General features: G+C 41.7%; 1 protein-coding gene across 2 annotated transcripts in view; it reads right to left on the bottom strand.

Annotated features, from left to right (window-relative positions):
- LOC112254670 overlaps positions 1–25726 on the bottom strand; it is a 74433-nt gene that overhangs the window by 20364 nt on the left and 28343 nt on the right. Inside the window, exons 22-53 of one of the 2 annotated variants that reach the window (XM_042324503.1) lie at positions 25439–25534; positions 25185–25256; positions 24499–24585; positions 24260–24406; positions 24007–24116; positions 23732–23921; positions 22380–22556; positions 19482–19564; positions 19229–19277; positions 18999–19088; positions 18708–18803; positions 18450–18521; positions 18282–18368; positions 17961–18107; positions 15997–16166; positions 15771–15864; positions 14327–14421; positions 14061–14202; positions 13715–13891; positions 12828–12910; positions 8555–8603; positions 5872–5961; positions 5441–5536; positions 5171–5242; positions 5003–5089; positions 4556–4702; positions 4262–4431; positions 4009–4147; positions 3283–3377; positions 3013–3154; positions 2667–2843; positions 1777–1859 (exon numbers count right to left, since the gene is read on the bottom strand). In XM_042324503.1, the coding sequence (XP_042180437.1) occupies positions 1777–1859; positions 2667–2843; positions 3013–3154; positions 3283–3377; positions 4009–4147; positions 4262–4431; positions 4556–4702; positions 5003–5089; positions 5171–5242; positions 5441–5536; positions 5872–5961; positions 8555–8603; positions 12828–12910; positions 13715–13891; positions 14061–14202; positions 14327–14421; positions 15771–15864; positions 15997–16166; positions 17961–18107; positions 18282–18368; positions 18450–18521; positions 18708–18803; positions 18999–19088; positions 19229–19277; positions 19482–19564; positions 22380–22556; positions 23732–23921; positions 24007–24116; positions 24260–24406; positions 24499–24585; positions 25185–25256; positions 25439–25534 (3611 nt within the window). The remainder of the gene's footprint in view (positions 1–1776; positions 1860–2666; positions 2844–3012; positions 3155–3282; positions 3378–4008; positions 4148–4261; positions 4432–4555; positions 4703–5002; positions 5090–5170; positions 5243–5440; positions 5537–5871; positions 5962–8554; positions 8604–12827; positions 12911–13714; positions 13892–14060; positions 14203–14326; positions 14422–15770; positions 15865–15996; positions 16167–17960; positions 18108–18281; positions 18369–18449; positions 18522–18707; positions 18804–18998; positions 19089–19228; positions 19278–19481; positions 19565–22379; positions 22557–23731; positions 23922–24006; positions 24117–24259; positions 24407–24498; positions 24586–25184; positions 25257–25438; positions 25535–25726) is intronic. The other variant, XM_042324504.1, reaches the window with a different exon arrangement.

Here is a 25726-nt window from a genome sequence, read left to right as displayed (position 1 = left end):
TGAAAATCTGAGATTACAGTGTTGTTAACAAAATGCTAAGCTTGTGAGTGAATATATTTATTTCATTTCATTTGCGATTTTCATGAATAGTTAACGTTGACTTATGGTAATGAGCTTGAGGCTATGATTACGCTCCCGGATAAGGGATTGCTCGACGCAAGAAGTTAAAGCAGCATCCAAATGTAGTGATCACAATATAGTAGCCATATCTAGGAAAACCAAAGTTCCAAAGGCTGGGCCTAATATTGTGTATAGGAGGTCATACAGTAAGTTTTGTAGTGATTCCTATGTTGTTGATGTGAAGAATATTTGTTGGTCCGTGGTGTGTAATGATGAGCAACCAGACACTGCATTTGAAACATTTATGAAATTGCTTACTCCAGTTACTAATAAGCACGCACCCATTAAGAACATGGCTGTAAAAACTGTTAAATCCCTCTGGATTGATGAGGAATTAAAAAATGGTATGGTTGAGAGGGATGAGGCAAAATAGATGACAAATAGGTCTGGCTGTACAACCATACTGCTAATTGAGAATACTGCAAATTGAGAAATAATGTGACAGTAATTCACTAAACCTCAATTAAATTTGTAATGAATAAGGTGGAAATTGAGCAAGTTGCGATGACTAAACTGCTTGGAGTAACCCCAGATAGTAAACTGTCATGGTAAAAACAAAACATATTGATTCAACAGTAGCTAAGATGGGGAGAAGTCTGTCTGAATTCTTAACAGCCCTGTCAACAAGGCAGGTCCTACGGGCTCTAGTTTTGTCGCACCTGGACTACTGTTCAGTCATGTGGTCAGGTGCCATAAAGAGGGACTTAGGAAAATTGCAATTGGCTCAGAACAGGGCAGCATGGCTGGCCCTTGGATGAACACAGAGAGCTAACATTAATGTCAATCTCTCCTAGCTCAAAGTGGAGGAGAGATTGACTACATCACTACTTGTATTTGTGAGAGGTATTGACATCAAATCAATCAAATGTATTTATAAAGCCCTTTTTACATCATGTCACAAAGTGCTATACAGAAACCCAGCCTAAAACCCCAAACAGCAAGCAATGCAGATGTAGAAGTACAGTGGCTAGGAAAAACACCTTAGAAAGGCTGGAACCTAGGAAGAAAACTAGAGAGGAGCCAGGCTCTGAGGGGTGGTTGAATGCACCGAGCTGTCTCTTTGAACTACTGGCACACAGCTTGGACACCCATGCATACCTCACAAGACATTCCACCAGAGGTCTCTTCACAGTCCCCAAGTCCAGAACAGACTATGGGTGGCGCACAGTACTACATAGAGCCATGACTACATGGAACTCTATTCCACATCAAGTAACTCATGCCAGCAGTAAAATTAGATTTAAAAAATAGATAAAAATATACCTTACGGAACTGTGGGGACTGTGAAGCAACACAAACAGACACATGCATAAAAACACACAATAACATACGCACTATCCACACACGTACACATGGATTTTGTGTTATAGATAAGTGTTAGTAGAGTAGAGGCCTGAGGGCGCACACTTAATATGTTGTAAAATCTGTTATGAATGTATTGTAATGTTTTTAAAATATATAACTGCCTTAATTTAGCTGGACCCCAGAAAGAGTAGCTGTTGCCTTGGCAGCAGCTAATGGGGATTCTTAATAAATACAAAATACAACTCTGGTCAAACGTTGTGCACTATACAGGTAATAGGGTGCCCTTTGGGATATATTCCTTAACTATCAATAGCAGGTTACTGGTGTATAGTTGGGCCAGTCACAACACACCTTCCCAGGAAGTCGTCCGCATCCATGTCTTTATCATACAGCTCTACCTGGACCTCCTGACCAGCCTGGGGGTTCAGCACCGTCTGGGGAAACACACATATGTCAGGGAAGATCAATAACAACAAAACTACACATAAATAATACTATTACATGTTATTAAGGCAGAAAGATAGCAAAGGTCCTCCCGGGTGGCACAGTGGTCTAGGGCACTGCATCGCAGCGCTAGCTGTGCCACCAGAGACTCTGGGTTGGGGCCCAGGCTGTCGCAGCCGGTCGCGACCAGGAGGTCGGTGGGGCGACACACAATTGGCCTAGCTTCGTCCGGGTTAGGGAGGGTTTGGCCGGTAGGGATATCCTTGTCTCATTGCGCACCAGCAACTCCTGTGGCGGGCCGGGCGCAGTGAGCGCTAACCATGGTCACCAGGTGCACAGTGTTTCCTCCGACACATTGGTGCGGCTGGCTTCCGGGTTGGAGGCGCGCTGTGTTAAGAAGTAGTGCGGCTTAGTTGGGTTGTGTTTCGGAGGACGCATGGCTTTCGATCTTCATCTCTCCTGAGCCCGTACGGGAGTTGTAGCGATGAGACAAGATAGTAATTACTAACAATTAGATACCATGAAATTGGGGAGAAAAGGGGGTAAAATGTATTTAATTATTTATATTTTTTATTTAAAGGTAGCAAAGGCACACACTTCTAGATGTCTCAGATATATTCTTACATGAGAGAAGCCCTCCAAATACAGTAATTGTAAAAAAGATCAAAAGTCTGTCCTAACACGCATTGCTTTTACTTTCTTCAGTACAGCACAATCCCTTTTACCGCTCATCTAAATGGGCACACAGTTCAACAGCCGACAGAGATTAATTGAATAAACTACAAGTCCCTCCATACCTCAAACATCTCGTTCCAGGTGGGGTTGAGGTTCTCCTTGATCACACGACTCTTAAACTTGACCACTCCGATGTTGATCTTGACATAGGGGTCACTCTTGCCCTTCTTCAGGCCCCCCATCAGCTTATCCATGGCAACCAGATCCTGGGCCTCCAGTACATGGATTCTCAGCACCCCCTACAGGACAAACAACAGAACTGCAGTGGCACACTATAACCTTTTTGATGGCATCCTAGCATTCTCAAAATACAAACAATATAAGGTCTTGAGATATTTTTTATTCAATTTGAACTTTTGTTCTGGGTAGTATAAATCATTTTTATAGTCCCTTCAGTAAAGCACCCACCTCAGTGCCAAAACTTGGGTGAGGGGTAGTGTGAGGAGGGCGTGTTTCAGGGATGACATCAGGCATGACCTCAGCTTCCTCAGGTACAGACACAGAAGGAAGGCTAGACACTGTAGCTCTGGCAATGTCCTCTGTAACAGATCTGAATATTCATGAAGGAACACACACACACACACAGCATGTTGATAGCTGCTTCCCACACTGAAGATTATCAATGCAACGTCAGTGTACATGCAAAGCTCTCTGGATCTGTTGTTGAATGGAGCTCACCCTGCCGTTGGTCCCTGCCAGGGTTGTAGCTCCTCAGTGTCTGCTGTGACTGACAGTTGGGTGATAGGTTCCTCAGTTTCTTCTGGCTCCTCTATCTGTTGGTCAAAAACACATTCCAATGCTTACACCTGCAGTCAATCCTTTTCCCCTGCCATGCAATTCCTATCAAAACCAATTATAACATGTCTTATGAATACATAAATTATTGTTTTTTGTTGTTGTTATTTAGCAGATGCTCTTATCCAGAGCGACTTACAGGAGCAATTAGGGTTAAGTGCCTTGCTTAAGGGCACATCAACAAATATTTCACCTAGTCATTTCAGGGGTTCGAACCAGCGACCTATCGGTTACTGACCCAATGCTCTTAACTGCTAGGTTACCTGCAACTAGGCTAACTGTTAACACAGAAATAAAATCTTGCATAATTTGGTAATCAGCGTGATTAACTACTGGGTCTATATGTGTTAGAAATGGAGTGATCTGGCAGTTTTCTAAGTCCACACCCTTACAAAAGGAAACTGTCAGCCAAGGCACCCCCCCCCCCTTCCAATTCCATGTGGGCAAACGCATGAAGCACTCGAAGTAAAGCTGTTTAAGCACTGCCTTCGCCAAATCCTGATATGTCCAAATAACCAGTGACAAAAACCCAAAGACTGGAACTACTGCTGCTCGTTATCTGCCCACGAGGGATTACACATACAGAGACACCCATACACTGTATCCCACCTCAGTATCAAAGCTGGGGTCAGGGGTGGTGTGTGGTGGGAGTGTCTCAGGAGGGCTGGGGTCTTCTTTGGGGACCTCAAAGACCACCTCTGCTTCCTCAGGTTCAGAGATAGAGGGTTGGCTGGGGACTGCAACCGATCTGAAAACACACAGAGAGACATATACTTAAGGGTTTTATCATTTGCATACAATTTGCAATGAATGTATAACTGCAATTGAACTATTTTAATATTGGGAAGGGCCAAAAACTCACTCCTCAGAGGGCACCTCACTGTGTTGCTTCTCCCCAATTGTTGCAGTAACTGGCTGCTCAATGGTAATTTGTTCCTTCTCCTCACTGTAACTCCCACTCATAATCATTTCTGGACCTGAGACAGAGCCTTGTGGTACCCCAACACCCTCAGTCATCTTCGAGTTCAGGATCTGTGAACAAAAACATGGAGAGTGCAGTTAAAGTACATAATGCGGCGCTTTGTATAGGCTGTGCACATTTTGTCCCACACTCCAAAACGTTGATTGTTGGTACATGTTTGTGAATGTGTCTCACCTTAAGCTCAGCCCTCAGTAGAATCTGACTGTCAGGTGAGGCTCCATCCAGACTCAGCCACTGATCCAGGACCAGATCTGGTTCTGACAGCAGCTCTCTGACTGGTACCACCAGAGAACCCATCGCCTGATCCCAAGCACTGGAGAGCTAGAGAAAGATAAATAAAGAGGGAATTACACTGAACATAAACATGAAGGCAACATGTAAAGTGCTGGTTCCATGTTTCAAGAGCTGAAATAAAAGAGCCCTGAAAATGTCCATATGCACAAAAAGCTTACTTCTCTCAAATTTTGTGCACAAATTGGTTTATATCCCTGTTGGAAGATTTGTGTGGATGAATTGCATTTAACAGAGACTGTGCTAGATGTTTACAGTGAGTGACATTATGTTTTAATTAAACATTATCCATGTTTAGTGACTCCATCCTGAAGCAGACTGAACTCTCACCTTCACTATGAGAATCTCCTCTCTGGGGTCTCGAACCAGGAAGTAGAAAGCCTCTTCCCATTGGGGGGAGTTGGTACGTTCACATACCTTCAGAGAGACAGAGAAGTTGACTTTCACGGCAGATCCAATAACAAGTCATGCATTTCAGCTCTAAGGATACTGCCTCACCTTGGTTCTATATGTTGTCTCTCCCAGAACAAGCTCAGCTCCAGCCTTTGGCTCCTTCCCACTCTTCTTCAACTAGGAGCACACAGAGACCACATTATACAACAGTCAAAATTAAACACTGATTGTGAGCAACTAGACAAAATAAACCATCAACATCTGTGCATAACCCATATCACAGCTGCAAAACTAGACAACAAAGCATAGCCAGAGTTCAAATGTTCAAAGTGGCAGTGTCTGAGGTGAAGTGGTGAAAGGTCAGAGGTGACTCACAGGCAGTGAGTGGGCTCTGTCCATGTAGACGAAGAGCAGAGCAGCAGAGGGAACAGCCTTGTTCTGGTAGGACTGGAGAGACTGCAGCTGCAGCACCTGGAACATGGGGAGAAAATAGTTAATTTGAAACAACATCTTGCAATAATAATGTTGTGCTCTGTTATGGGCGTCAGGTAGCCTAGCGGTTAAGATCGTTGGGCCAGTAACCGAAAGGTCTCTGGTTCAAAGTCACTCTGGATAAATGACTAACATGTAAAATGTTATGCCTCATAAGTTATGGAATGTGAGTCTTTTGCATAAAGAGTTCTAGGAATATGTCATTGTACGATAGGGAGGGAGGAGAGAAATTGTTGAACTAAACGCATAGTGAAAGAAAATGAGATTGAGAAATGAGAGACGAAGAAACTGAAAAAAGGAGGAGTGGAACTGACCTTATTCAGTCTGTCTGGTTGTGATACTGTTGGTACCCACTCCAGTACCAGGTGAAGACGACCTGACTTCACATCATTCAGAGTGTACCACTGGAACACAGAAATATACCCAATAGCCTGTTTACACATGTAGCACAATAAAATAAAGGGGGGAAATAAAGCTAAGCTTAGCCTCTCAATCAAAAGCTATATTGAAGCAACATGATGGCCTTGACCTGATATTAGGCCTGCAAGTAATAAAATGGAGTTTGACCTGACATTAGACCTGCAAGTAATAAAGGGGAGTTTGACCTGACATTAGGCCTGCAAGTAATAAAAGGGAGTTTGACCTGACATTAGGCCTGCAAGTAATAAAAGTAAGGGAACACCCCCCTGAAATGGACAAAAATGAATGGGAAGTCATTGGCACTGGACAAACCATATACCCGGTGTTCAATACCACTCAATTCGGCGTTGTTTTGTTCAAAGTTGATTGCAAATGCCATATGGCAAATGCCAGGTGTAACACTTTAAAAATCCAACAGGTGGCGAGTGCACTCCACCGTGGTTTTTCATATTGCAAATGTAACTCAACATCCATAAGTAAAATTTTGAAAAAGTGAAAAAAAATTCAAAAACTTATCACCCCCTTAAAAAAGTGCTTTCTTGGACCGTTTTTCGAAATTCTTTCGAATTTTTGTCAATGAATCATGTGTAATAACTGTAGAATATACTTTTGTCAACTTTTATTATCATATTTTTAAAATGTGTTTTTACTTGTGCATAAGGCATATGTTTTGTCCATTTGCAGTATGATTTCATAGGAAGTCAAAAGTCACTTTTTTTGGGCCAAATGCCATAAGAAATGTCCAAATGCAATATGAAAGATTTGAAAATGCCAAATCAGGATGTTATGTCCATTTGCCATGTACCATCACAAATTTGACATGCTCAAAAATCCTGCAGAAATGCAAAATTGACTGGCCTGATGAACACAGAATGGCCGGGCACTGATAGTTGTTCCTTTCCATCACTCGTTGTGTTGATTTCACCATGTCCATTTGGTGATGTTTTTTTCACTGTTGAATCATATTGCAAATGCACGTGCATTTGCAATATGTTTCAATGGGCATTTACCATCACGAATTTGGCATGCTCAAAAATCCTGCAGGAATGCGAAATTGACTGGCCCGATGAACTCGGGATGGCTGGGCAGTGATTCTGGTTCCTCTCCATCGCTCGTTAGGGTTGGTTTCAGAATGTCACTTTGGTGATGGTACCTCAGTGTTTAAACATATTGCAAATGGACAATAGTCACCAGCAAGTCACCGTCCATCAGTCAATTAGATATCATTCTGACACCAAACTGATACAAACTGACACCAAACCCACTTTTTCCAACTTGTTTAGTAGCCAGCTATCACATACTTCAGAGCTGGCCCAAAATTCACAACGCCTTCTGTTCAAACCATAATAAAAACGTAAAACACGTAGTTACGTTCTAGCTGCGGGTCCAATTCTGATGTTATGTGTAGGCCTAGCTGAGGCGACCCCGAATTTCAGCTCGATAGGTCATTTGGTGCCCAAGCAAGACCCTAATTGGTGCTGAAAATCCACTTTTTTCCATGCCTTGCTACGGGGTCCTTGAATGAGCTATCGGACAGAAACATTGGGGTCCGTCTATATGGGCCGAGGCGGTCGCAATGCACCTAGTCTTGCGACTCTGGGACATTTCTAAATGTCGTCATTTTCGTGATGCAAAAATGAATTGAAGTTATTGCAAATGTACGAGGCTGTTTCTCGGTCCGAGAACCTTCTAGAGCCACGTAACTCACCACGCACTATCGACCTGAGGTCTAGAACAGGTTTCTAAAGTTTCAGAACTCTAGGTCTGACGGTCTGCACTGTCTGTCTCTACGCACCCCAATACGTCCTTCCTTCCAAGCTGTGTGTGTGTGTGTGTGTGTGTGATTTAGTTTTCTTTGAAATTTTATGGGAGAAATGACTGATTTACAGTTCATGGGGGTTGCCTAATCACACATATGAAGTTTTAAAAAGATCTGACCTTTTTAGCCCTTGGAAACAGCACCTGTGACACCATTTTAAGGCACTTCCGGTTTACACAGGAAGCTGAAAGTGAACACATATCCTCCTTGGGGTAGGCAATTATAGACTTTTGAGTTTTAAGTCTTTATGTTAAGAACTGACTTATTTACGGAGGGTTTGGTGAGTGTGTGTTATTTCAGAAAATCACAGAAATCTCGCAGAGCTCCGAAGCACACTTTAAAAAGATTTGTATGAACACGCTGCAACTGGATCTGTAACTGTTTTAAAAATTTGACATTGTACGATTTCTCTTAAATGACGATAGATAAATGGCTGGTTCTTTTTTTATTGACACCGGAGGTTCCTTGACGTTGACGTGAAGCGGAAAAACTATTGCTCTATTTTCATTTTGGACCTTTAATCCCAGAAAAATGGCCATAACTCAAAAACCATGACTTCCCGGAAGATCCGGCCCTGCCGCACGGCCCGAAGCAAATTTGACAAACGTTTTCAGACGTCTAGTAAGGGACCGTACATTTGCAATGTGGTCGGTCTCACTAACCATATGGCGAATTTCAAAATGTTCCCTTAAGGTATGGGAGTGCCCCATGGAAATCAGGCTAGAAAGAGAAGTAAATATCTCAATACACTGACTCACCTGGTCTGTGTACTGGGAACTGATGACATCACTCAGCCTCATCATAAACCTACAAAAACACACACACACACACACACACACACACACACACACACACACACACACACACACACACACACACACACACACACACAAAACAGATGCTTTGGCAACATTTTAAAAAAAAAGGAATTGCATTCTTGTGAACATTTTATAGATATATATCTTTGATATGTGAAAGTAGAACCATGTCTTATATTTCAAACATTTCAACCACCATGAGACCAAAGTGCATGAAAATGTAAGTCTTATTTTGTGTGCGTCTGAAACATCACCCTATTCCCTATTTAGTGCACTACTTTTGACCAGGGCCCATATAACTCATTTACTGACAATTTTGATACCTTCTGGAAACCTTCTGGAAGCTTGCATTACAAGGAGGATAGGATACACCCAAATCATTTGAAGCACTGGATCCTTTCACAGCATTATAAGGCTGTGTTGAGACAGTGACTTATCAATGACCCAAGCCCAGCTCATTTAATCTCTACCATTGTGTCGCTGAGTTGTCATAATGCTTCAGCAAATGTATATTATCCCAGGGGCGTTGGAAGATACAATGTAAGTAACCTAATTCATGTCCTCTTACTGCCCTGAATGCCTCTGTTGATCCTACAGCTATTGTATGCAGTAATCATATGCCTATGAACTAGAGTAATACTGTACTGTTAGCACTGAGGCTGTGCTAGTAGGAAGACCTCTGTGTGCAGCTCACCCTGCACTAATACAAATAACCCAAGCATGTCTACCTCTGCTAAGCATCCCAGAAAAGTGCTAAAAATAGCCCACGTTAACACATGTAGCTTAAGAAACAAGGTTCATGAAATCAATAATTTGTTAGTAACAAATGACATTCATATTCACAATCTCTGAAACTCACTTAGAATATATCTTTTATGATACAGTGGTAGCAATACATGGTTATAACATCTACAAAAAAGATAGAAATGCCAAAGGTGGAGGTGTGGCTGTTTATATTCAGAACCACATTCATGTAAAGCTTAGAGAGGATCTCATGATAAATAGTGTTGAAGTAATATGGCTACAGGTTCACCTACCTCACCTAAAGCCCATTCCGGTAGGAGTGCTAACAGTCAGTATCTGGATAACAAGTGTGAAATGCTTGATAATGTATGTGATATCAATAGAGAGGTATATTTTCTGGGTGATTTAAATATTGACCGGCTTTCATCAGGCTGCCCACTCAAGCGAAAGCTTAAAACTGTAACTATTGCTTGCAACCTGGTTTGGGTTATCAATCAACCTACCAGGGTAGTTACGAACAGTACATGAATGAAATCATCAACATGTATTGATCATATCTTTACTAATGCTGCAGAAATTTGCTTTAAAGCAGCATCCAAATGTAGTGATCACAATATAGTAGCCATATCTAGGAAAACCAAAGTTCCAAAGGCTGGGCCTAATATTGTGTATAGGAGGTCATACAGTAAGTTTTGTAGTGATTCCTATGTTGTTGATGTGAAGAATATTTGTTGGTCCGTGGTGTGTAATGATGAGCAACCAGACACTGCATTTGAAACATTTATGAAATTGCTTATTCCAGTTACTAATAAGCACGCACCCATTAAGAACATGACTGTAAAAACTGTTAAATCCCTCTGGATTGATGAGGAATTAAAAAATGGTATGGTTGAGAGGGATGAGGCAAAATAGATGGCAAATAGGTCTGGCTGTACAACCATACTGCAAATTGAGAATACTGCAAATTGAGAAATCATGTGACTAAACTGAATAAAAATAACTACACTATGAAACAAAGATTACATAAACAATGATAGTAAAAAGCTTTGGAGCACCTTAAATGATATTTTGGGCAAAAATGTAAACTCTACTCCATCATTCATTGAATCATATGGCTCATTCATCACAAAACCCACTGATATTGCCAACTACTTGAATTACTTTTTCATTGGCAAGATAAGCAAACTTAGGTATGAAATGCCAGCAACAAATGCTGACACAACACATCCAGGTATATCTGACCAAATTATGAAAGACAAGCATTGTAATTTTGAATTCCATACAGTAAGTGTGGAAGAGGTGAAAAAAGTATTATTGTCTATCAACAATGACAAGCCACTGGGGTCTGACAACTTGGATGGAAAATTACTGAGGATAATAGAGGATGACGTTGCCACTCCTATTTGCCATATCTTCAATTTAAGCCTACTAGAAAGTGTGTGCCCTCAGGCCTGGAGGGAAGCAAAAGTTATTCCCCTACATAAGAATAGTAAAGCCCCCCTTAACTGGGGTAAACAGCCGACCAATCAGCCTGTTACCAACCCTTAGTAAACCTTTGGAAAAAATGGTGTTTGACCAGATACCATGCTTTTTAAAAACTTTTTTTTTTTTACAAATTGACAACAAACTTTCAGCACGCTTATAGGGAAGGACATTCAATAAGCACAGCACTTATACAAATGACTGATGATTGACTGAGAGAAATTGATGACAAAAATATTGTGGGGGCTGTTCTGTTAGACTTCAGTGTGGCTTTTGACATTATAGATTTTTATTTTTATATAATTTTTTTAATTTAACCTTTAATTTAACTTGGCAAGTCAGTTAAGAACAAATTCTTATTTACAATGATGGTCTACTCTGGCCAAACCCCGATGACGCTGGGCCAATTGTGCACCGCCCTATAGGACTCCCAATCACGGCCGAATGTGATAAAGCCTGGAGTCGAACCAGGTACTATAGTGATGCCTCTTGCACTGAGATGCAGTGCCTTAGACCGCTGTGCCACTCAGGAGCCTATAGATCATAGTCTGCTGCTGGAAAAACGTATGTGTTATGGCTTTACACACCCTGCTATATTGTGGATACAGAGTTACCTGTCTAACAGAACACAGAGGGTGTTCTTTAATGGAAGTCTCTCCAACATAATCCAGGTAGAATCAGGAATTCCCCAGGGCAGCTGTCTATGCGCCTTACTTTTTTCAACGCCACTGGCTTTGAGTAAAGCCAGTTTGTCCATGTCTGCAGATAACTCAACAGTAATTCACTAAACCTCAATTAAATTTGTAATGAATAAGGTGGAAATTGAGCAAGTTGCGATGACTAAACTGCTTGGAGTAACCCCAGATAGTAAACTGTCATGGTAAAAACAAAACATATTGATTCAACAGTAGCTAAGATGGGGAGAAGTCTGTCTGAATTCTTAACAGCCCTATCAACAAGGCAGGTCCTACGGGCTCTAGTTTTGTCGCACCTGGACTACTGTTCAGTCATGTGGTCAGGTGCCATAAAGAGGGACTTAGGAAAATTGCAATTGGCTCAGAACAGGGCAGCATGGCTGGCCCTTGGATGAACACAGAGAGCTAACATTAATGTCAATCTCTCCTAGCTCAAAGTGGAGGAGAGATTGACTACATCACTACTTGTATTTGTGAGAGGTATTGACATCAATCAATCAAATGTATTTATAAAGCCCTTTTTACATCATGTCACAAAGTGCTATACAGAAATCCATCCTAAAACCCCAAACAGCAAGCAATACAGATGTAGAAGTACAGTGGCTAGGAAAAACTCCTTAGAAAGGCAGGAACCTAGGAAGAAAAGTAGAGAGGAGCCAGGCTCTGAGGGGTGGTTGAATGCACCGAGCTGTCTCTTTGAACAACTGGCACACAGCTTGGACATCCATGCATACCTCACAAGACATTCCACCAGAGGTCTCTTCACCGTCCCCAAGTCCAGAACAGACTATGGGTGGCGCACAGTACTACATAGAGCCATGACTACATGGAACTCTATTCCACATCAAGTAACTCATGCCAGCAGTAAAATTAGATTTAAAAAACAGATAAAAATATACCTTACGGAACTGTGGGGACTGTGAAGCAACACAAACAGACACATGCATACAAACACACAATAACATACTCACTATACACACATGTACACATGGATTTTGTGTTATAGATAAGTGGTAGTACAGTAGAGGCCTGAGGGCGCACACTTAATATGTTGTAAAATCTGTTATGAATGTATTGTAAAGTTTTTAAAATGTATAACTGCCTTAATTTAGCTGGACCCCAGAAAGAGTAGCTGTTGCCTTGGCAGCAGCTAATGGGGATTCTTAATAAATACAAAATACAACTCTGGTCAAACGTTGTGCACTATACAGGTAATAGGGTGCCCTTTGGGATGTATTCCTTAATTATCAATAGCAGGTTACTGGTGTATAGTTGGGCCAGTCACAACACACCTTCCCAGGAAGTCATCCGCATCCATGTCTTTATCATACAGCTCTACCTGGACCTCCTGACCAGCCTGGGGGTTCAGCACCGTCTGGGGAAACACACATATGTCAGGGAAGATCAATAACAACAAAACTACACATAAATAATACTATTACATGTTATTAAGGCAGAAAGATAACAAAGGTCCTCCCGGGTGGCACAGTGGTCTAGGGCACTGCATCGCAGCGCTAGCTGTGCCACCAGAGACTCTGGGTTTGCGCCCAGGCTCTGTCGCAGCCGGCCACGACCAGGAGGTCGGTGGGGCGACACACAATTGGCCTAGCGTCGTCCGGGTTAGGGAAGGTTTGGCCGGTAGGGATATCCTTGTCTCATCGCGCACCAGCAACTCCTGTGGCGGGCCAGGCGCAGTGCGCGCTAACCATGGTCACCAGGTGCACAGTGTTTCCTCCGACACATTGGTGCGGCTGGCTTCCGGGTTGGAGGCGCGCTGTGTTAAGAAGTAGTGCGGCTTAGTTGGGTTGTGTTTCGGAGGACGCATGGCTTTCGATCTTCATCTCTCCTGAGCCCGTACGGGAGTTGTAGCGATGAGACAAGATAGTAATTACTAACAATTGGATCCCACGAAATTGGGGGAAAAGGCGGTAAAATGTTTTTAAAATTTTTTTTAATTTAAAGGTAGCAAAGGCACACACTTCTAGATGTCTCAGATATATTCTTACATGAGAGAAGCCCTCCAAATACAGTAATTGTAAAAAAGATCAAAAGTCTGTCCTAACACGCATTGCTTTTACTTTCTTCAGTACAGCACAATCCCTTTTACCGCTCATCTAAATGGGCACACAGTTCAACAGCCGACAGAGATTAATTGAATAAACTACAAGTCCCTCCATACCTCAAACATCTCGTTCCAGGTGGGGTTGAGGTTCTCCTTGATCACACGACTCTTAAACTTGACCACTCCGATGTTGATCTTGACATAGGGGTCACTCTTGCCCTTCTTCAGGCCCCCCATCAGCTTATCCATGGCAACCAGATCCTGGGCCTCCAGTACATGGATTCTCAGCACCCCCTACAGGACAAACAACTGAACTGCAGTGGCACACTATAACCTTTTTGAAGGCATCCTAGCATTCTCAAAATACAAACAATATAAGGTCTTGAGATATTTTTTATTCATTTTTAACTTTTGTTCTTGGTAGTATAAATCATTTTTATAGTCCCTTCAGTAAAGCACCCACCTCAGTGCCAAAACTTGGGTGAGGGGTAGTGTGAGGAGGGCGTGTTTCAGGGATGACATCAGGCATGACCTCAGCTTCCTCAGGTACAGACACAGAAGGAAGGCTAGACACTGTAGCTCTGGCAATGTCCTCTGTAACAGATCTGAATATTCATAAAGGAACACACACACACAGCATGTTGATAGCTGCTTCCCACACTGAAGATTATCAATGCAAAGTCAGTGTACATGCAAAGCTCTCTGGATCTGTTGTTGAATGGAGCTCACCCTGCCGTTGGTCCCTGCCAGGGTTGGAGCTCCTCAGTGTCTGCTGTGATTGACAGTTGGGTGACGGTGATAGGTTCTTCTGGCTCCTCTTTCTGCTGGTCAAAAACACATGTCAATGCTTTCACCTGCAGCTATAAAGTTGTAGTTGGCCATGCAATTCATATCAAAACCAATGATTCATGAATACATAAACTCTTAGTTTCAGTGTATTGTGACCAGGGGTTCGAACTGAAATTATTTTACAATCGTTTTGTTCTGAACAGAACCATTTCTTGTTCCGTTATACTGTTCCGACCAGAAAAATAAACTTCTGAACCGGTTCGAACCCCAAAAAAGTAACGGTTTATATTGTTTCTTTCTGTTCCTTTTAAAACCTCTGAAACCATATATTTATATTTTTTTACATTTAGCGCCACATTAAATTAGTTCACCAATCATACAGCTTGCTATGGAGAGGGCAAGCTATAGCTCAGTGAGTTGTTTGCATGCATGATGGAATTGAAAAGTGTCGGGTGCGAGATCCAACTGAAATGTTGTGGGTAGGGAGAGAGTGAGAGAGGGTGGAGGATGGGGCTTGTCTTGGAGTGCTGGGCATTTTGTGGGTAGGGAGAGAGTGAGAGAGGGTGGAGGATGGGGCTTGTCTTGGAGTGCTGGGCATTTTGTGGGTAGGGAGAGAGTGAGAGAGGGTGGAGGATGGGGCTTGTCTTGGAGTGCTGGGCATTTTGTGGGTAGGGAAAGAGTGAGAGAGGGTGGAGGATGGGGCTTGTCTTGGAGTGCTGGGCATTTTGTGATGGCATGCATTATCTGAATTAGGCCGACAGAACTATACCTACGGAGGAGCGGCTTCTATGGAGGACCTTTGACTGTCTTTGAACTTCAGAGTTGCTTTAACGTTGGACCAGACCTAGCTAGCTAGCTAACAAGCTTGTGTGTGCGGAGCGTCACCAGAATAAAAAACAAGTCTTACCTTTTGGTAGTTAATAAATCCAATGTGAATTACGATAGTATCCCTAACTTCTGAATTACGCTTGTAACATCAGTAGGCTACAGTAGACTATGCTTCAGAGTGGGACGGGCAGGTAGCCTACACACACACAAACACACTGGCAAAGATTTTCAGCTGGCAGGCAGACACTGGAATAAGTTTCTGAGTGACAGAGGGAGGGCTTTGCATAGACGCTTTGTTGTGGTTTTTGTGGGACTGGAGAAAAATGCCCTGAACGTAAAATAACGTTATTAACCGTTTCCCATGCTTTTAATGACTTTGGTTCCCGGTTCTGATCCTGTTTCTTGAAAAATGTCTCTATTTTCCAGTTTTCAGTTCTGTTCCCTGAACCAGTTCCAACCACAGATTGTGACAGGAAAAAAATATTGACTCTGAATACAATTCAGACAGAATGCTTAATGATATGCATACAGAGGCATCCACCTACTGATTGCCTACCTCAGTTTCAAAGCTGGGGTCAGGGGTGTGGAGTGTCTCAGGAGGGCTGGGGTCTTCTTTAGAGATAGAGGGTTGGCTAGAGACTGCAACAGATCTGAAAACACACAAAGAGACACATATGCCAAAATGTTTTATAATTGACATACACTGCATACATTTGCATATAAATTGCAATCAACTTATAAAAAATATTTGAATATTGGGAGGGGCCAAGACAAAAACTCACTCCACAGAGGGCACCTCACTGTCTTGGTCCTCCTCAATGGTCGCAGTAACTGGCTGCTCAATAGTGATTGGTTCTTCCTCCTCACTGTAACTCCAACTAGTAATAGTTTCTGGACCTGAGTCAGAGCCTTGTGGTACCCCAACACCCTCAGTCATCTTCGAGTTCAGGATCTTTGAATGAAAACATGCCACTAATAATTTACCAATATTTTTTTGACAATGTTAGACTGCCAGGTGCAGGTAAAGTACATAATGTGGCGCTTTGTGTACTCTATGGCACACTCAATAATGTTGATTGATAGTATACAGTGCCTATAGAAAGACTACACCCCTTTTACATTTGTTCACATTTTGTAGCTTAACAAAGTGGGATTGTATTTCTTTTGTCATTGATCTACATAAAATACTCCATAATGTTAAAGTGGAAAGAAAATTATACACATTTCTACAAATTAATCAAGTTTAAATAACTAAAATATAGTTGTTGCATAAGTATTCACCCTCTTTGTTTAAGCAAGCCTTAATAAGTTCAGATGTAAAATATGGCTTAACAAATCACATAAGTTATATGGACTCACTCTGTGTGAAATAATAGGGGTTGACATGATTTTTTAATGACTACCCCTTCCTGTCTTCCACATACATAGAACATCTGTAAGGTCCCTCAGTCAAGTATTGCATTTCAAGCACAGATTCAACTACAAAGACCAGGGAGCTTTTCGAAAGCCTCATAAAGAAGGGCAGTGATTGGTAGATGGCTAACAATAACAAATCAGACATTGAATATATCTTTAAGCATGGTCAATTTAATCATTATTGTGTGGATGATTTATTAAACCATTATTAAACCATCCAGACACATCAAAGATGCTTTGAGCTGCAGACAGGAAGGAAACTGCTTAGGGATGTCACCATGAAGCCATTGGTGATTTTAAAACAGCAGAAATCAATGGCGGTGATGGGAGTAGAACATTGTATTGACTCCACAATAATGACCTAAATGACAGAGTGAAAAGAAGAATACAAATATAAAGAATACAAATATTCCAAAACATTCAAGGTGGCATGAAAGTAAACCTGCGGAAATAAATGAGTAACTGCCTCCTTATTTGCAAGCAAGGGTATGCAACGACTTGGGAGTTTTTCAGGATGAAAAGAAACGGGATGGTGCTAAGCACAGGCCAAATACTAGGGGAAAATCTGCTTCAGTCTGCTTTACACCAGACACGAGAAGAAGAATTCACATTTTAGCAGGACACTATTTATTTACTGTACCTTATATTATATATATAACCAGGCAAGTCAGTTAAGGACAAATTCTTATTTTCAATTACAGCCTAGGAACAGTGGGTTAACTGCCTGTTTAGGGGCAGAATGACATATTTGTACCTAGTCAGCTCAGGGGTTTGAACTTGCAACCTTCCAGTTACTAGTCCAACGCTCTAACCACTAGGCTACCCTGCCACCCCAACAGCCTCCTACACAAAGCCACATCTACACAGGAGTTGTTTACCAATAAGACAGTGCATGTTCTTGAAAGAACATCTATGGCAAGACTTGAACATTTCTTTCTAGCCATGATCCTAAACACCTTGACAGGGCTTGAAGAATTTAGAAAAGAATAATAAGAAAATGTTGCACAATACAGGTGTGCAAAGCTCTTATGAGATTTACCCAAGAAGACTCACAGCTGTCATCGCTGCCAAAAGGTATTTCTAACATGTATTGATTGGCTCAGGGGGGTGAATACTTATCTAATCAAGGTATATTAGGGTTTTATTTAGTACTCATATATATTTTTTTAAATCAAATCAAGTATTCTGTGTAGATTGTTGACAAAAAATGACAATTCAATACATTTTTATCTCACTTTGTAACACAATAAAATGTGAAGAAATCAAAATGGGGTGTAGACATTCTCTAGGCACTGTAGAGGACCATAGAGGATATAGAAGTGTGTCTCACCTTCAGTTCAGCCCTCAGTAGAATCTGACTGTCAGGTGAGGCTTCATCCAGACTCAGCCAATGATCCAGGACCAGATCTGGTTCTGACAACAGCTCTCTGACTGTTACCACCAGAGAACCCATCGCCTGATCCCAAGCACTGGAGAGCTAGAGAAAGATAAATAAAGAGTGATTAGAAAGGAAAAGATAAAAGGGTAGATTTGTGTGGATGAATTGCATTTAACAGAGACTGTGCAAGATGTTTACAGTGAGTGACATTATGTTTTAATTAAACATTATCCATTTTTAGTGACTCCATTCTGAAGCAGACTGAACTCTCACCTTCACTATGAGAATCTCCTCTCTGGGGTCACGAACCAGGAAGTAGAAAGCCTCTTCCCATTGGGGGGAGTTGGTACGATCACATACCTTCAGAGAGACAGAGAAGTTGACTTTCACGGCAGATCCAATAACAAGTCATGCATTTCAGCTCTAAGGATACTGCCTCACCTTGGTTCTATATGTTGTCTCTCCCAGAACAAGCTCAGCTCCAGCCTTTGGCTCCTTCCCACTCTTCTTCAACTAGGAGCACACAGAGACCACACGATACAACAGTCAAAATCAAACACTGATTGTGAGCAACTAGACAAAATAAACCAACATCTGTGCACAACCCATATCACAGCTGCAAAACTAGACAACAATGCATAGCCAGAGTTCAAACGAAGTGGCACAGTTTCTGAGGTGAAGAGGTGTAAGGTGACTCACAGGCAGTGAGTGGGCTCTGTCCATGTAGACGAAGAGCAGAGCAGCAGAGGGAACCGCCTTGTTCTGGTAGGACTGGAGAGACTGCAGCTGTAGCACCTGGAGCATGGGATCACATTGGAATAAGAAACAGAACAGGTCATCAAAAGGTTCACAATTATTCAAATGAGAGTGAGATAGGTGGGATGGGGTTCTTAAATAAGGGGAGGTTAGGATATTGGAGAATAACACTGGAAAACTACAGAGAAGGGAGATGAGGTGTAAAATGAATAAATATTGTAGAAGACCACTGACCTGATCCAGTCTGTCTGGTTGTGATACTGTTGGTACCCACTCCAGTACCAGGTGAAGACGACCTGACTTCACATCATTCAGAGTGTACCACTGGAAAAGAGACAAGAAACCACACATCAGACGGTGTACTAAAACTAAAACACACATTATACAGATGAGTGTACCGACTACCGATGTAAGCGAGTACAGACATCATTTAGTACACGAGCAGAGAGAGATGTAAGCATTACCTGGTCTGTATACTGGGAGTGTATGATGTCTCTCATACTGATGTTACACCTGTACACAGGAGGGAAAAATACAGTCAGAAATCAAACAACACTTTGACAGGGAACAACATGTCTAACAAAAAGTACAGGACCCAACCTGGATGTATACCAAATGGAATCCTATTCTCTACATAGTGCACTAATTAGTGTCAAAAGCAGTGCACTTTATATACGGCATAGGGTTCCATTTGGAACGCAGAGCAGCTCCTCTCACCTGCCCAGGAAGTCATCCTTGTCCATGTCTTTATCATACAGCTCTACCTGGACCTCCTGATCTGACTGTGGGGTCATCACCGTCTGGGGAAACACATCATATTGACGGTAACACTTAGAGAGGAAACTATAAGTAAACCTATAGAGCAGGAGTCATGACAGTCGTTGACAGACAACATGTCATAAATACTTCACATGAATATTCTTAAGTGTAGAAAGTTCACATTTCTACTCCTATTCATCAGAAAGCAATAGATTGCATGAAACATAATTCCACAAAGAACAGTTTCCAGACTTTCCACAGACAAAGCCCCCAGTTAGAAAAAAGAGAGACTACAGCGGATGCAGAGAGCTAACGTTGAATCAGGTGAGAAATGGCAGACATAACAGGGTTGACTTACGTCAGAATACAATGTTGGGTAGACTTATGGCCAGAGCTGGGGTCAATTCTAAAGTTGGTATACTAGGTTACTTAGGAGTTACCTGAAAAAAATGTCTGTTTTGTTTAGAGAAGTAAAACAAATATATTCAGAGAAGTTTAAAACTTGTTAGGGTCTTTTTTTTCAGAATTTCTGCCTGACTGACGTGCCCAAAGTAAACTGCCTGTTACTCAGGCCCAGAAGCCAGGATATGCATATAATTGGTAGCATTGGATAATGCATAAGACTATAAAATAATGCATAAGACTATAACACAATTGCTATGGTAGGAGAAAATCAAAAAAAAAAAATTTTTTTTTGAGATCCCAGGCTCTTATAATGGAAAGCTGGGTCCTATGCAATTCCAGCTCCCAGATTGCAATTTCTATGGCTTCCACTAGATGTCAACAGTCTTTGTTCAAGGTTTCAGGCTTGATTTCTTCCCAAACGAGGAAGAATTTGGAGTTTTGGCACTGGGAGTCACAATTGGAAATCAGTCTGTGCGTGCGTGACGAAGAGGACGCGCACTTGCTAATTTGACTTTTCTAATAGGCAAACGTGGTCTAAACTATTAAGAGTTTTAGCAACCAGGAAATGGCAGAGAGATTTCTGCATAGTGCAACTTTAAGGAGAAAAACAGAAGAAAATGTTACACATCTACTACAATAGGTACACAAAGGAGACAAGGAGGTCTACAACTGGTGTTTGGGAAACTACATTGGTGAGACCCGCGCAGAGAAGGAAGAAAAGAAGAGGACCAAGCTCCTGAAGACCGAAGCAAATCAACAGAAGGTCAAAGGGCAATGGCTCGAGTGGGAGAAATCCAAAGCCAAAAAGAAACAGATAAAGAAAATGCAGGAGAGGACCAAATACAATTGACTATGGAAAAATATCAAGGTAAATGTTAAAGCTGCATTATGGAACTTTTTGGGCGACCCAACCAAAATCACATAGAAATGTGTGTCACTATTTCTATGCTTCCTGTTCTTAAGTTTTGTTTTTGCGTCTTTTACTTTCGCTTTTGTACACCAGCTTCAAAGACCTAAAACAAGGAAGTCATATTGAGACTTAACTCTTCTACAAATGAGCCCTGCACGATACAAAAACAAGCACATACAACAGGCAAGTATCGAAAAAAACAAATATAGACAATGTACATTAAGATACAAAACACAGTCAATTAAAACCAACACATTCTTCATTATAAAAATCCTCTGTCAGCTGTCTGAATTGACCTAGGGCCTTCCAAGTATCCAATCCAAATGTCTTTTGCCGATTATTCCAAACAGGGTACAAGGCAATTAGAGGCAGATTTACCTAACTTTGTAGACACCAAATGACTATCCAAACTTAACCAACTCTGTGAAGGAGTTTGGTAACTTGTCATTTGAAATCTTAACAGTAATGTTAGGTAAGTCTGAAGCTTATGGAGCAGGGCTTTGTAAACAAAAAGAGCGTAATGATGTGATCTACGTGACTTTAAAGAGGTCCAGCCAACCTTTTGGTAAAGAATGCAGTGATGAGAAATAAAAGGAAGAGTGCTATGACAAACTGCATCCAGGGGTTTAAGAGTAGTGGCAGCAGCACATTGATAAATAGTATCACCATAATCAAGAACAGATAGAAAGAATGACTGCACAATCTGCTTCCTGCTGACGTGAGAGAGGGAAGATCTGTTTCTATAAAATAAAATAAAAACACTTTAAATGTTAGATCTTAACAAGCTCAAAATACAATATTTTTGGTTACGTGAAATATATTTCACAGTGGTTTAGATGATACAGTGATTCTTTACACTATACTTGCTTGTTTTGTCACAAACTGAAATTAGACAAACTGCTAGAATTTTTGCATGCAGGAAATGGCAGAGCGACTTCTGCATAGTGCATATTTGAATTTAAGGTTGGGTTTTGTGTCAACAGTCACTTGTGGACTCTACTAATGAGTTAAGTGAATGTATCAACTGTAATCAGGCTAGTTGTTGTACCTCAGCTATGTAAAAATACACTGTATTCATACTAATTTACCCTTAACACTTCTCCCCTTTCGTTGTTCTATTTCTCAGCTCTGGTGTGTTAGAAGACTGATATCTTCTTCTTACTCTTCATCGTATTCTTTATCTTTTGCTGTTCAGGACTATCAGCATTATTAATAACAAATCAATTGCAATATTGTCACTTTGGCTTTGTTCCATATTCTGTTAGACAGGATGGATGGTTCACTTAATGACATGCCAAATATTGCTACTTTTTTATTTTATTTTTATTTCAACTTTATTTAACCAGGTAGGCTAGTTGAGAACAAGTTCTCATTTACAACTGCACACAATATACATTGTGTGCAAAAGGCATGAGGAGGTCTGCGAATAATTACAATTTAGCAGATTAACACTGGGGTGATAAATGATCAGATGGTCATGTGCAGGTAGAGATACTGGTGTGCAAAAGAGCAGAAAAGTAAAGTACTGAATACCTCCATACCTCATACATCTCGTTCCAGGTGGGGTTGAGGTTCTCCTTGATCACATGACTCTTAAACTTGACCCCTCCAATGTTGATCTTGACGTACGGGTCACTCTTGCCCTTCTTCAGGCCCCCCATCAGATTGTCCTTGGCAATTAGATTCTGGGCCTCCAGTAGATGGATTCTCAGCACCCCCTAAAAACAAACACTAGTAACAAGACTGTACAAAAAACAGCAGTGTAGCATGAAACACCTGATTCACACAGCACTGTACATAGTATTAAATAACTTATTCACACAGTAAATGGTACTGCTCGGCTATGAAAAGCCAACAGACATTTACTCCTGAGGTACTGACCTCTAGCACCCTCTACAACCACTGTGATTATTATTTGAACCTGCTGGTCATCTATGAACATCTTGAAGAACAATCTGGCCTTGACGGCCATGTACTCTCAGAATTTCCACCCGGCACAGCCAGAAAAGGACTGGCCAACCAAAGCATCCTTCACTCATGCTACCAAACATACCCTCGTAAAACTGACTATCCTACCGATCCTTGACTTCAGCGATGTCATTTACAAAATAGCCTCCAACACTTTACTCAGCAAATTGGATGCAGTCTATCACAGTGCCATCCATTTTGTCACCAAAGCCCCATATACTACCCACCACTGCGACCTGAATGCTCTCGTTGGCTGGCCCTCGCTTCATATTCGTCGCCAAACCCACTGGCTCAAGGTCATCTATAAGTCTTTGCTAGGTAAAGTCCCGCCTTATCACAGCTCACTGGTCACCATAGCAGCACCCACCCGTAGCACGCTCTCCAGCAGGTATATTTCACTGGCTGCCTTTCCTTCCAGTTCTCTGCTGCCAATGACTGGAACGAATTGCAAAAATCACTGAAGCTGGAGACTCATATCTCCCTCACTAACTTGAAGCATCAGCTGACAGAGCAGCTTACAGATCATTGCACCTGTACATAGCCCACCCAACTACCTCATCCCCATGTTATATTTATTTTTTGCTCCTTTGCACCCCAGTATCTCTACCTGCACGTTCATCTTCTGCACATCTATCACTCCAGTGTTTTATTGCTAAATTGTAATTATTTCGCCACTATGGCCTATTTATTGCCTTACCTCCCTAATCTTACTTCCTTTGCACACACTGTATGTAGACCTTTCTATTGTTATTGACTGTACGTTTGTTTATTCCATGTGTAACTCTGTGTTGTTTGTGTCGCAATGCTTTGCTTTATCTTGGCCAGGTCGCAGTTGTAAATGAGAACTTGTTCTTAACTGGCCTACCTGGTTAAATAAAGGTGAAATCAATTAAATTAAATAAAACACTGGCACACTGCTTCTCACCTCAGAGCCAAAGCTGGGCTCAGGGTTGGTGTGTGTTGGGAGTGTTCCAGGAAGACAGGGTTCCTCAGCGACCTCCTCAGATACCATCTCAGTAACTGTTACCCTCTTAGCCTCCTCTGGCTCTGGTACTGGTGCTGGGATAGAGGAAGGGCTGGGGGATGGAGCACTGGGAGTGTCCACTGAAATACACCTGAGCAGACATGGTGGAAGAACAGAGAAATTGGTTAATCTTGTGTGTGTGTGTGTGTATATTAGTATACCCTCATTTGTTCTACCTCTGCTGCACTGTGTCTCTCTCCAGTCTCTGTTCAGCAGTAGAGGCAGCTCGAGCTCTGGGTTGATCTGCCCTCTCCACATCAATCTCACACTTCTTGGGACACAGCACCTGTAGAAGAACAACACATTTAATAACTCCACCATACCACCTTATTACAAAACATAATGTGTTGAATCAATACACGTCTATAGTGCCTCCTACTGGTTAAGATAGTGTTTCTAAAGTACTGTAACTGCAAGAGTGTGTTTCACCTTCAGTTCAGCCCTCAGTAGAATCTGACTGTCAGGTGAGGCTCCATCCAGACTCAGCCACTGATCCAGAACCAGATCTGGTTCTGACAGCAGCTCTCTGACTGGTACCACCAGAGAACCAATAGGCAAGGTCCAACTGTGAGACAACTAGTATAAGAGAAAATGGAAGGAAAGATGACACCCTTTTATAAAAGCACACATCTTTAAGCTCTTATCTAAAAAGTAACATACACACTCACCTTCACTATGAGGATCTCCTCTCTGGGGTCATGAACCAGGAAGTAAAAAGCCTCGTCCCACTGGGGTGAGATGGTGCGATCACACACCTTAAAAGACATAGAAAGGAGGCATGAGCTGTAATTCACTGACAGAGATATTTACTGGAAAGGAGCAGGATTATAAGTCTTATTTTGGTGACATAATCATTGATGCTTGGCTGCCGTTTGACAAATTCAAATAATCTAATCATGTAGACGAGCCTACCCGCACTGCATCTGCAAGCTGTTGGCTACAGCACACTTGCCAAAACCAGAGTGGGTACACTAGCTATATAACGGCAAAAAATTGTAGAGTTGAAAATGCGATGGAAACCCATTTAACCTTTTTTGGTACATGGGATTTTAACTGCAAAAGGTATTTTGTGTAATTGATGATTACTTGGGTGCTGCCAGCTGTGGGCATGTGGGCAGGATTAAAATAAATAATCCCAACCCAATGAAAACTGTTACGGTATCCTTAATTCCGTGACATACCATTTTTCCCCTATCATCTCACAAATCTCTTTTTTGGACGAGACTGATTTTATGAACAAAACATTTTTATTTACACTTTGTATTCAAAAAAATTACTTGCTTTTTAGAGGTTTTACAGTGTCTTATGTCAATTTTAAAAGGGACATATATATTGCATGAGTTGTCTGTCTCACCGTCGTTTTATGGGAGGTCCCCCCCACAACAAGTTCAGCTCCCACTTTTGGCTCCTTCCCACTTTTCTTCAGCTAGAAACACACCACAATAAACAAACACACACACACTAGATGTGCACAAAAATAAACACCGTATTCATATGTAAAATAGAATGAGTCTTCTAAACATAACAAACATAACATCATTATCATAAGCCCTGCACACAAAGTCATGAGATCCCTTCCAAACTGAGAAAGAGGTAGATTAGACGCACGGGTAGGCCGTCAGCCCTCTCCACAAACACAAACAGTAGAGCCATGGATGGAAAGGCTTTGTTGTGGTAAGACTGCCTGGACTGAAACTGGAACACCTGAGGGAAATGTAAACAGGTCAGTGGGACTGTATGGCACTGTGTTTCAGGATGCATTACTCTACTGTTTTCTACTGCCTATTATACTGAACAAAAACACAACATGCAACAATTTCAAAAATTGTACTGAGTTACAGTTCATATAAGGAAATCATTCAATTGAAATAAATTCATTAGGCCCTAATCTATCGA

Source organism: Oncorhynchus tshawytscha, linkage group LG07, assembly GCF_018296145.1.
Source record: "Oncorhynchus tshawytscha isolate Ot180627B linkage group LG07, Otsh_v2.0, whole genome shotgun sequence".
NCBI classification, from domain to species: domain Eukaryota; kingdom Metazoa; phylum Chordata; class Actinopteri; order Salmoniformes; family Salmonidae; genus Oncorhynchus; species Oncorhynchus tshawytscha.
This window is presented reverse-complemented; position numbering and strand designations above follow the sequence as displayed.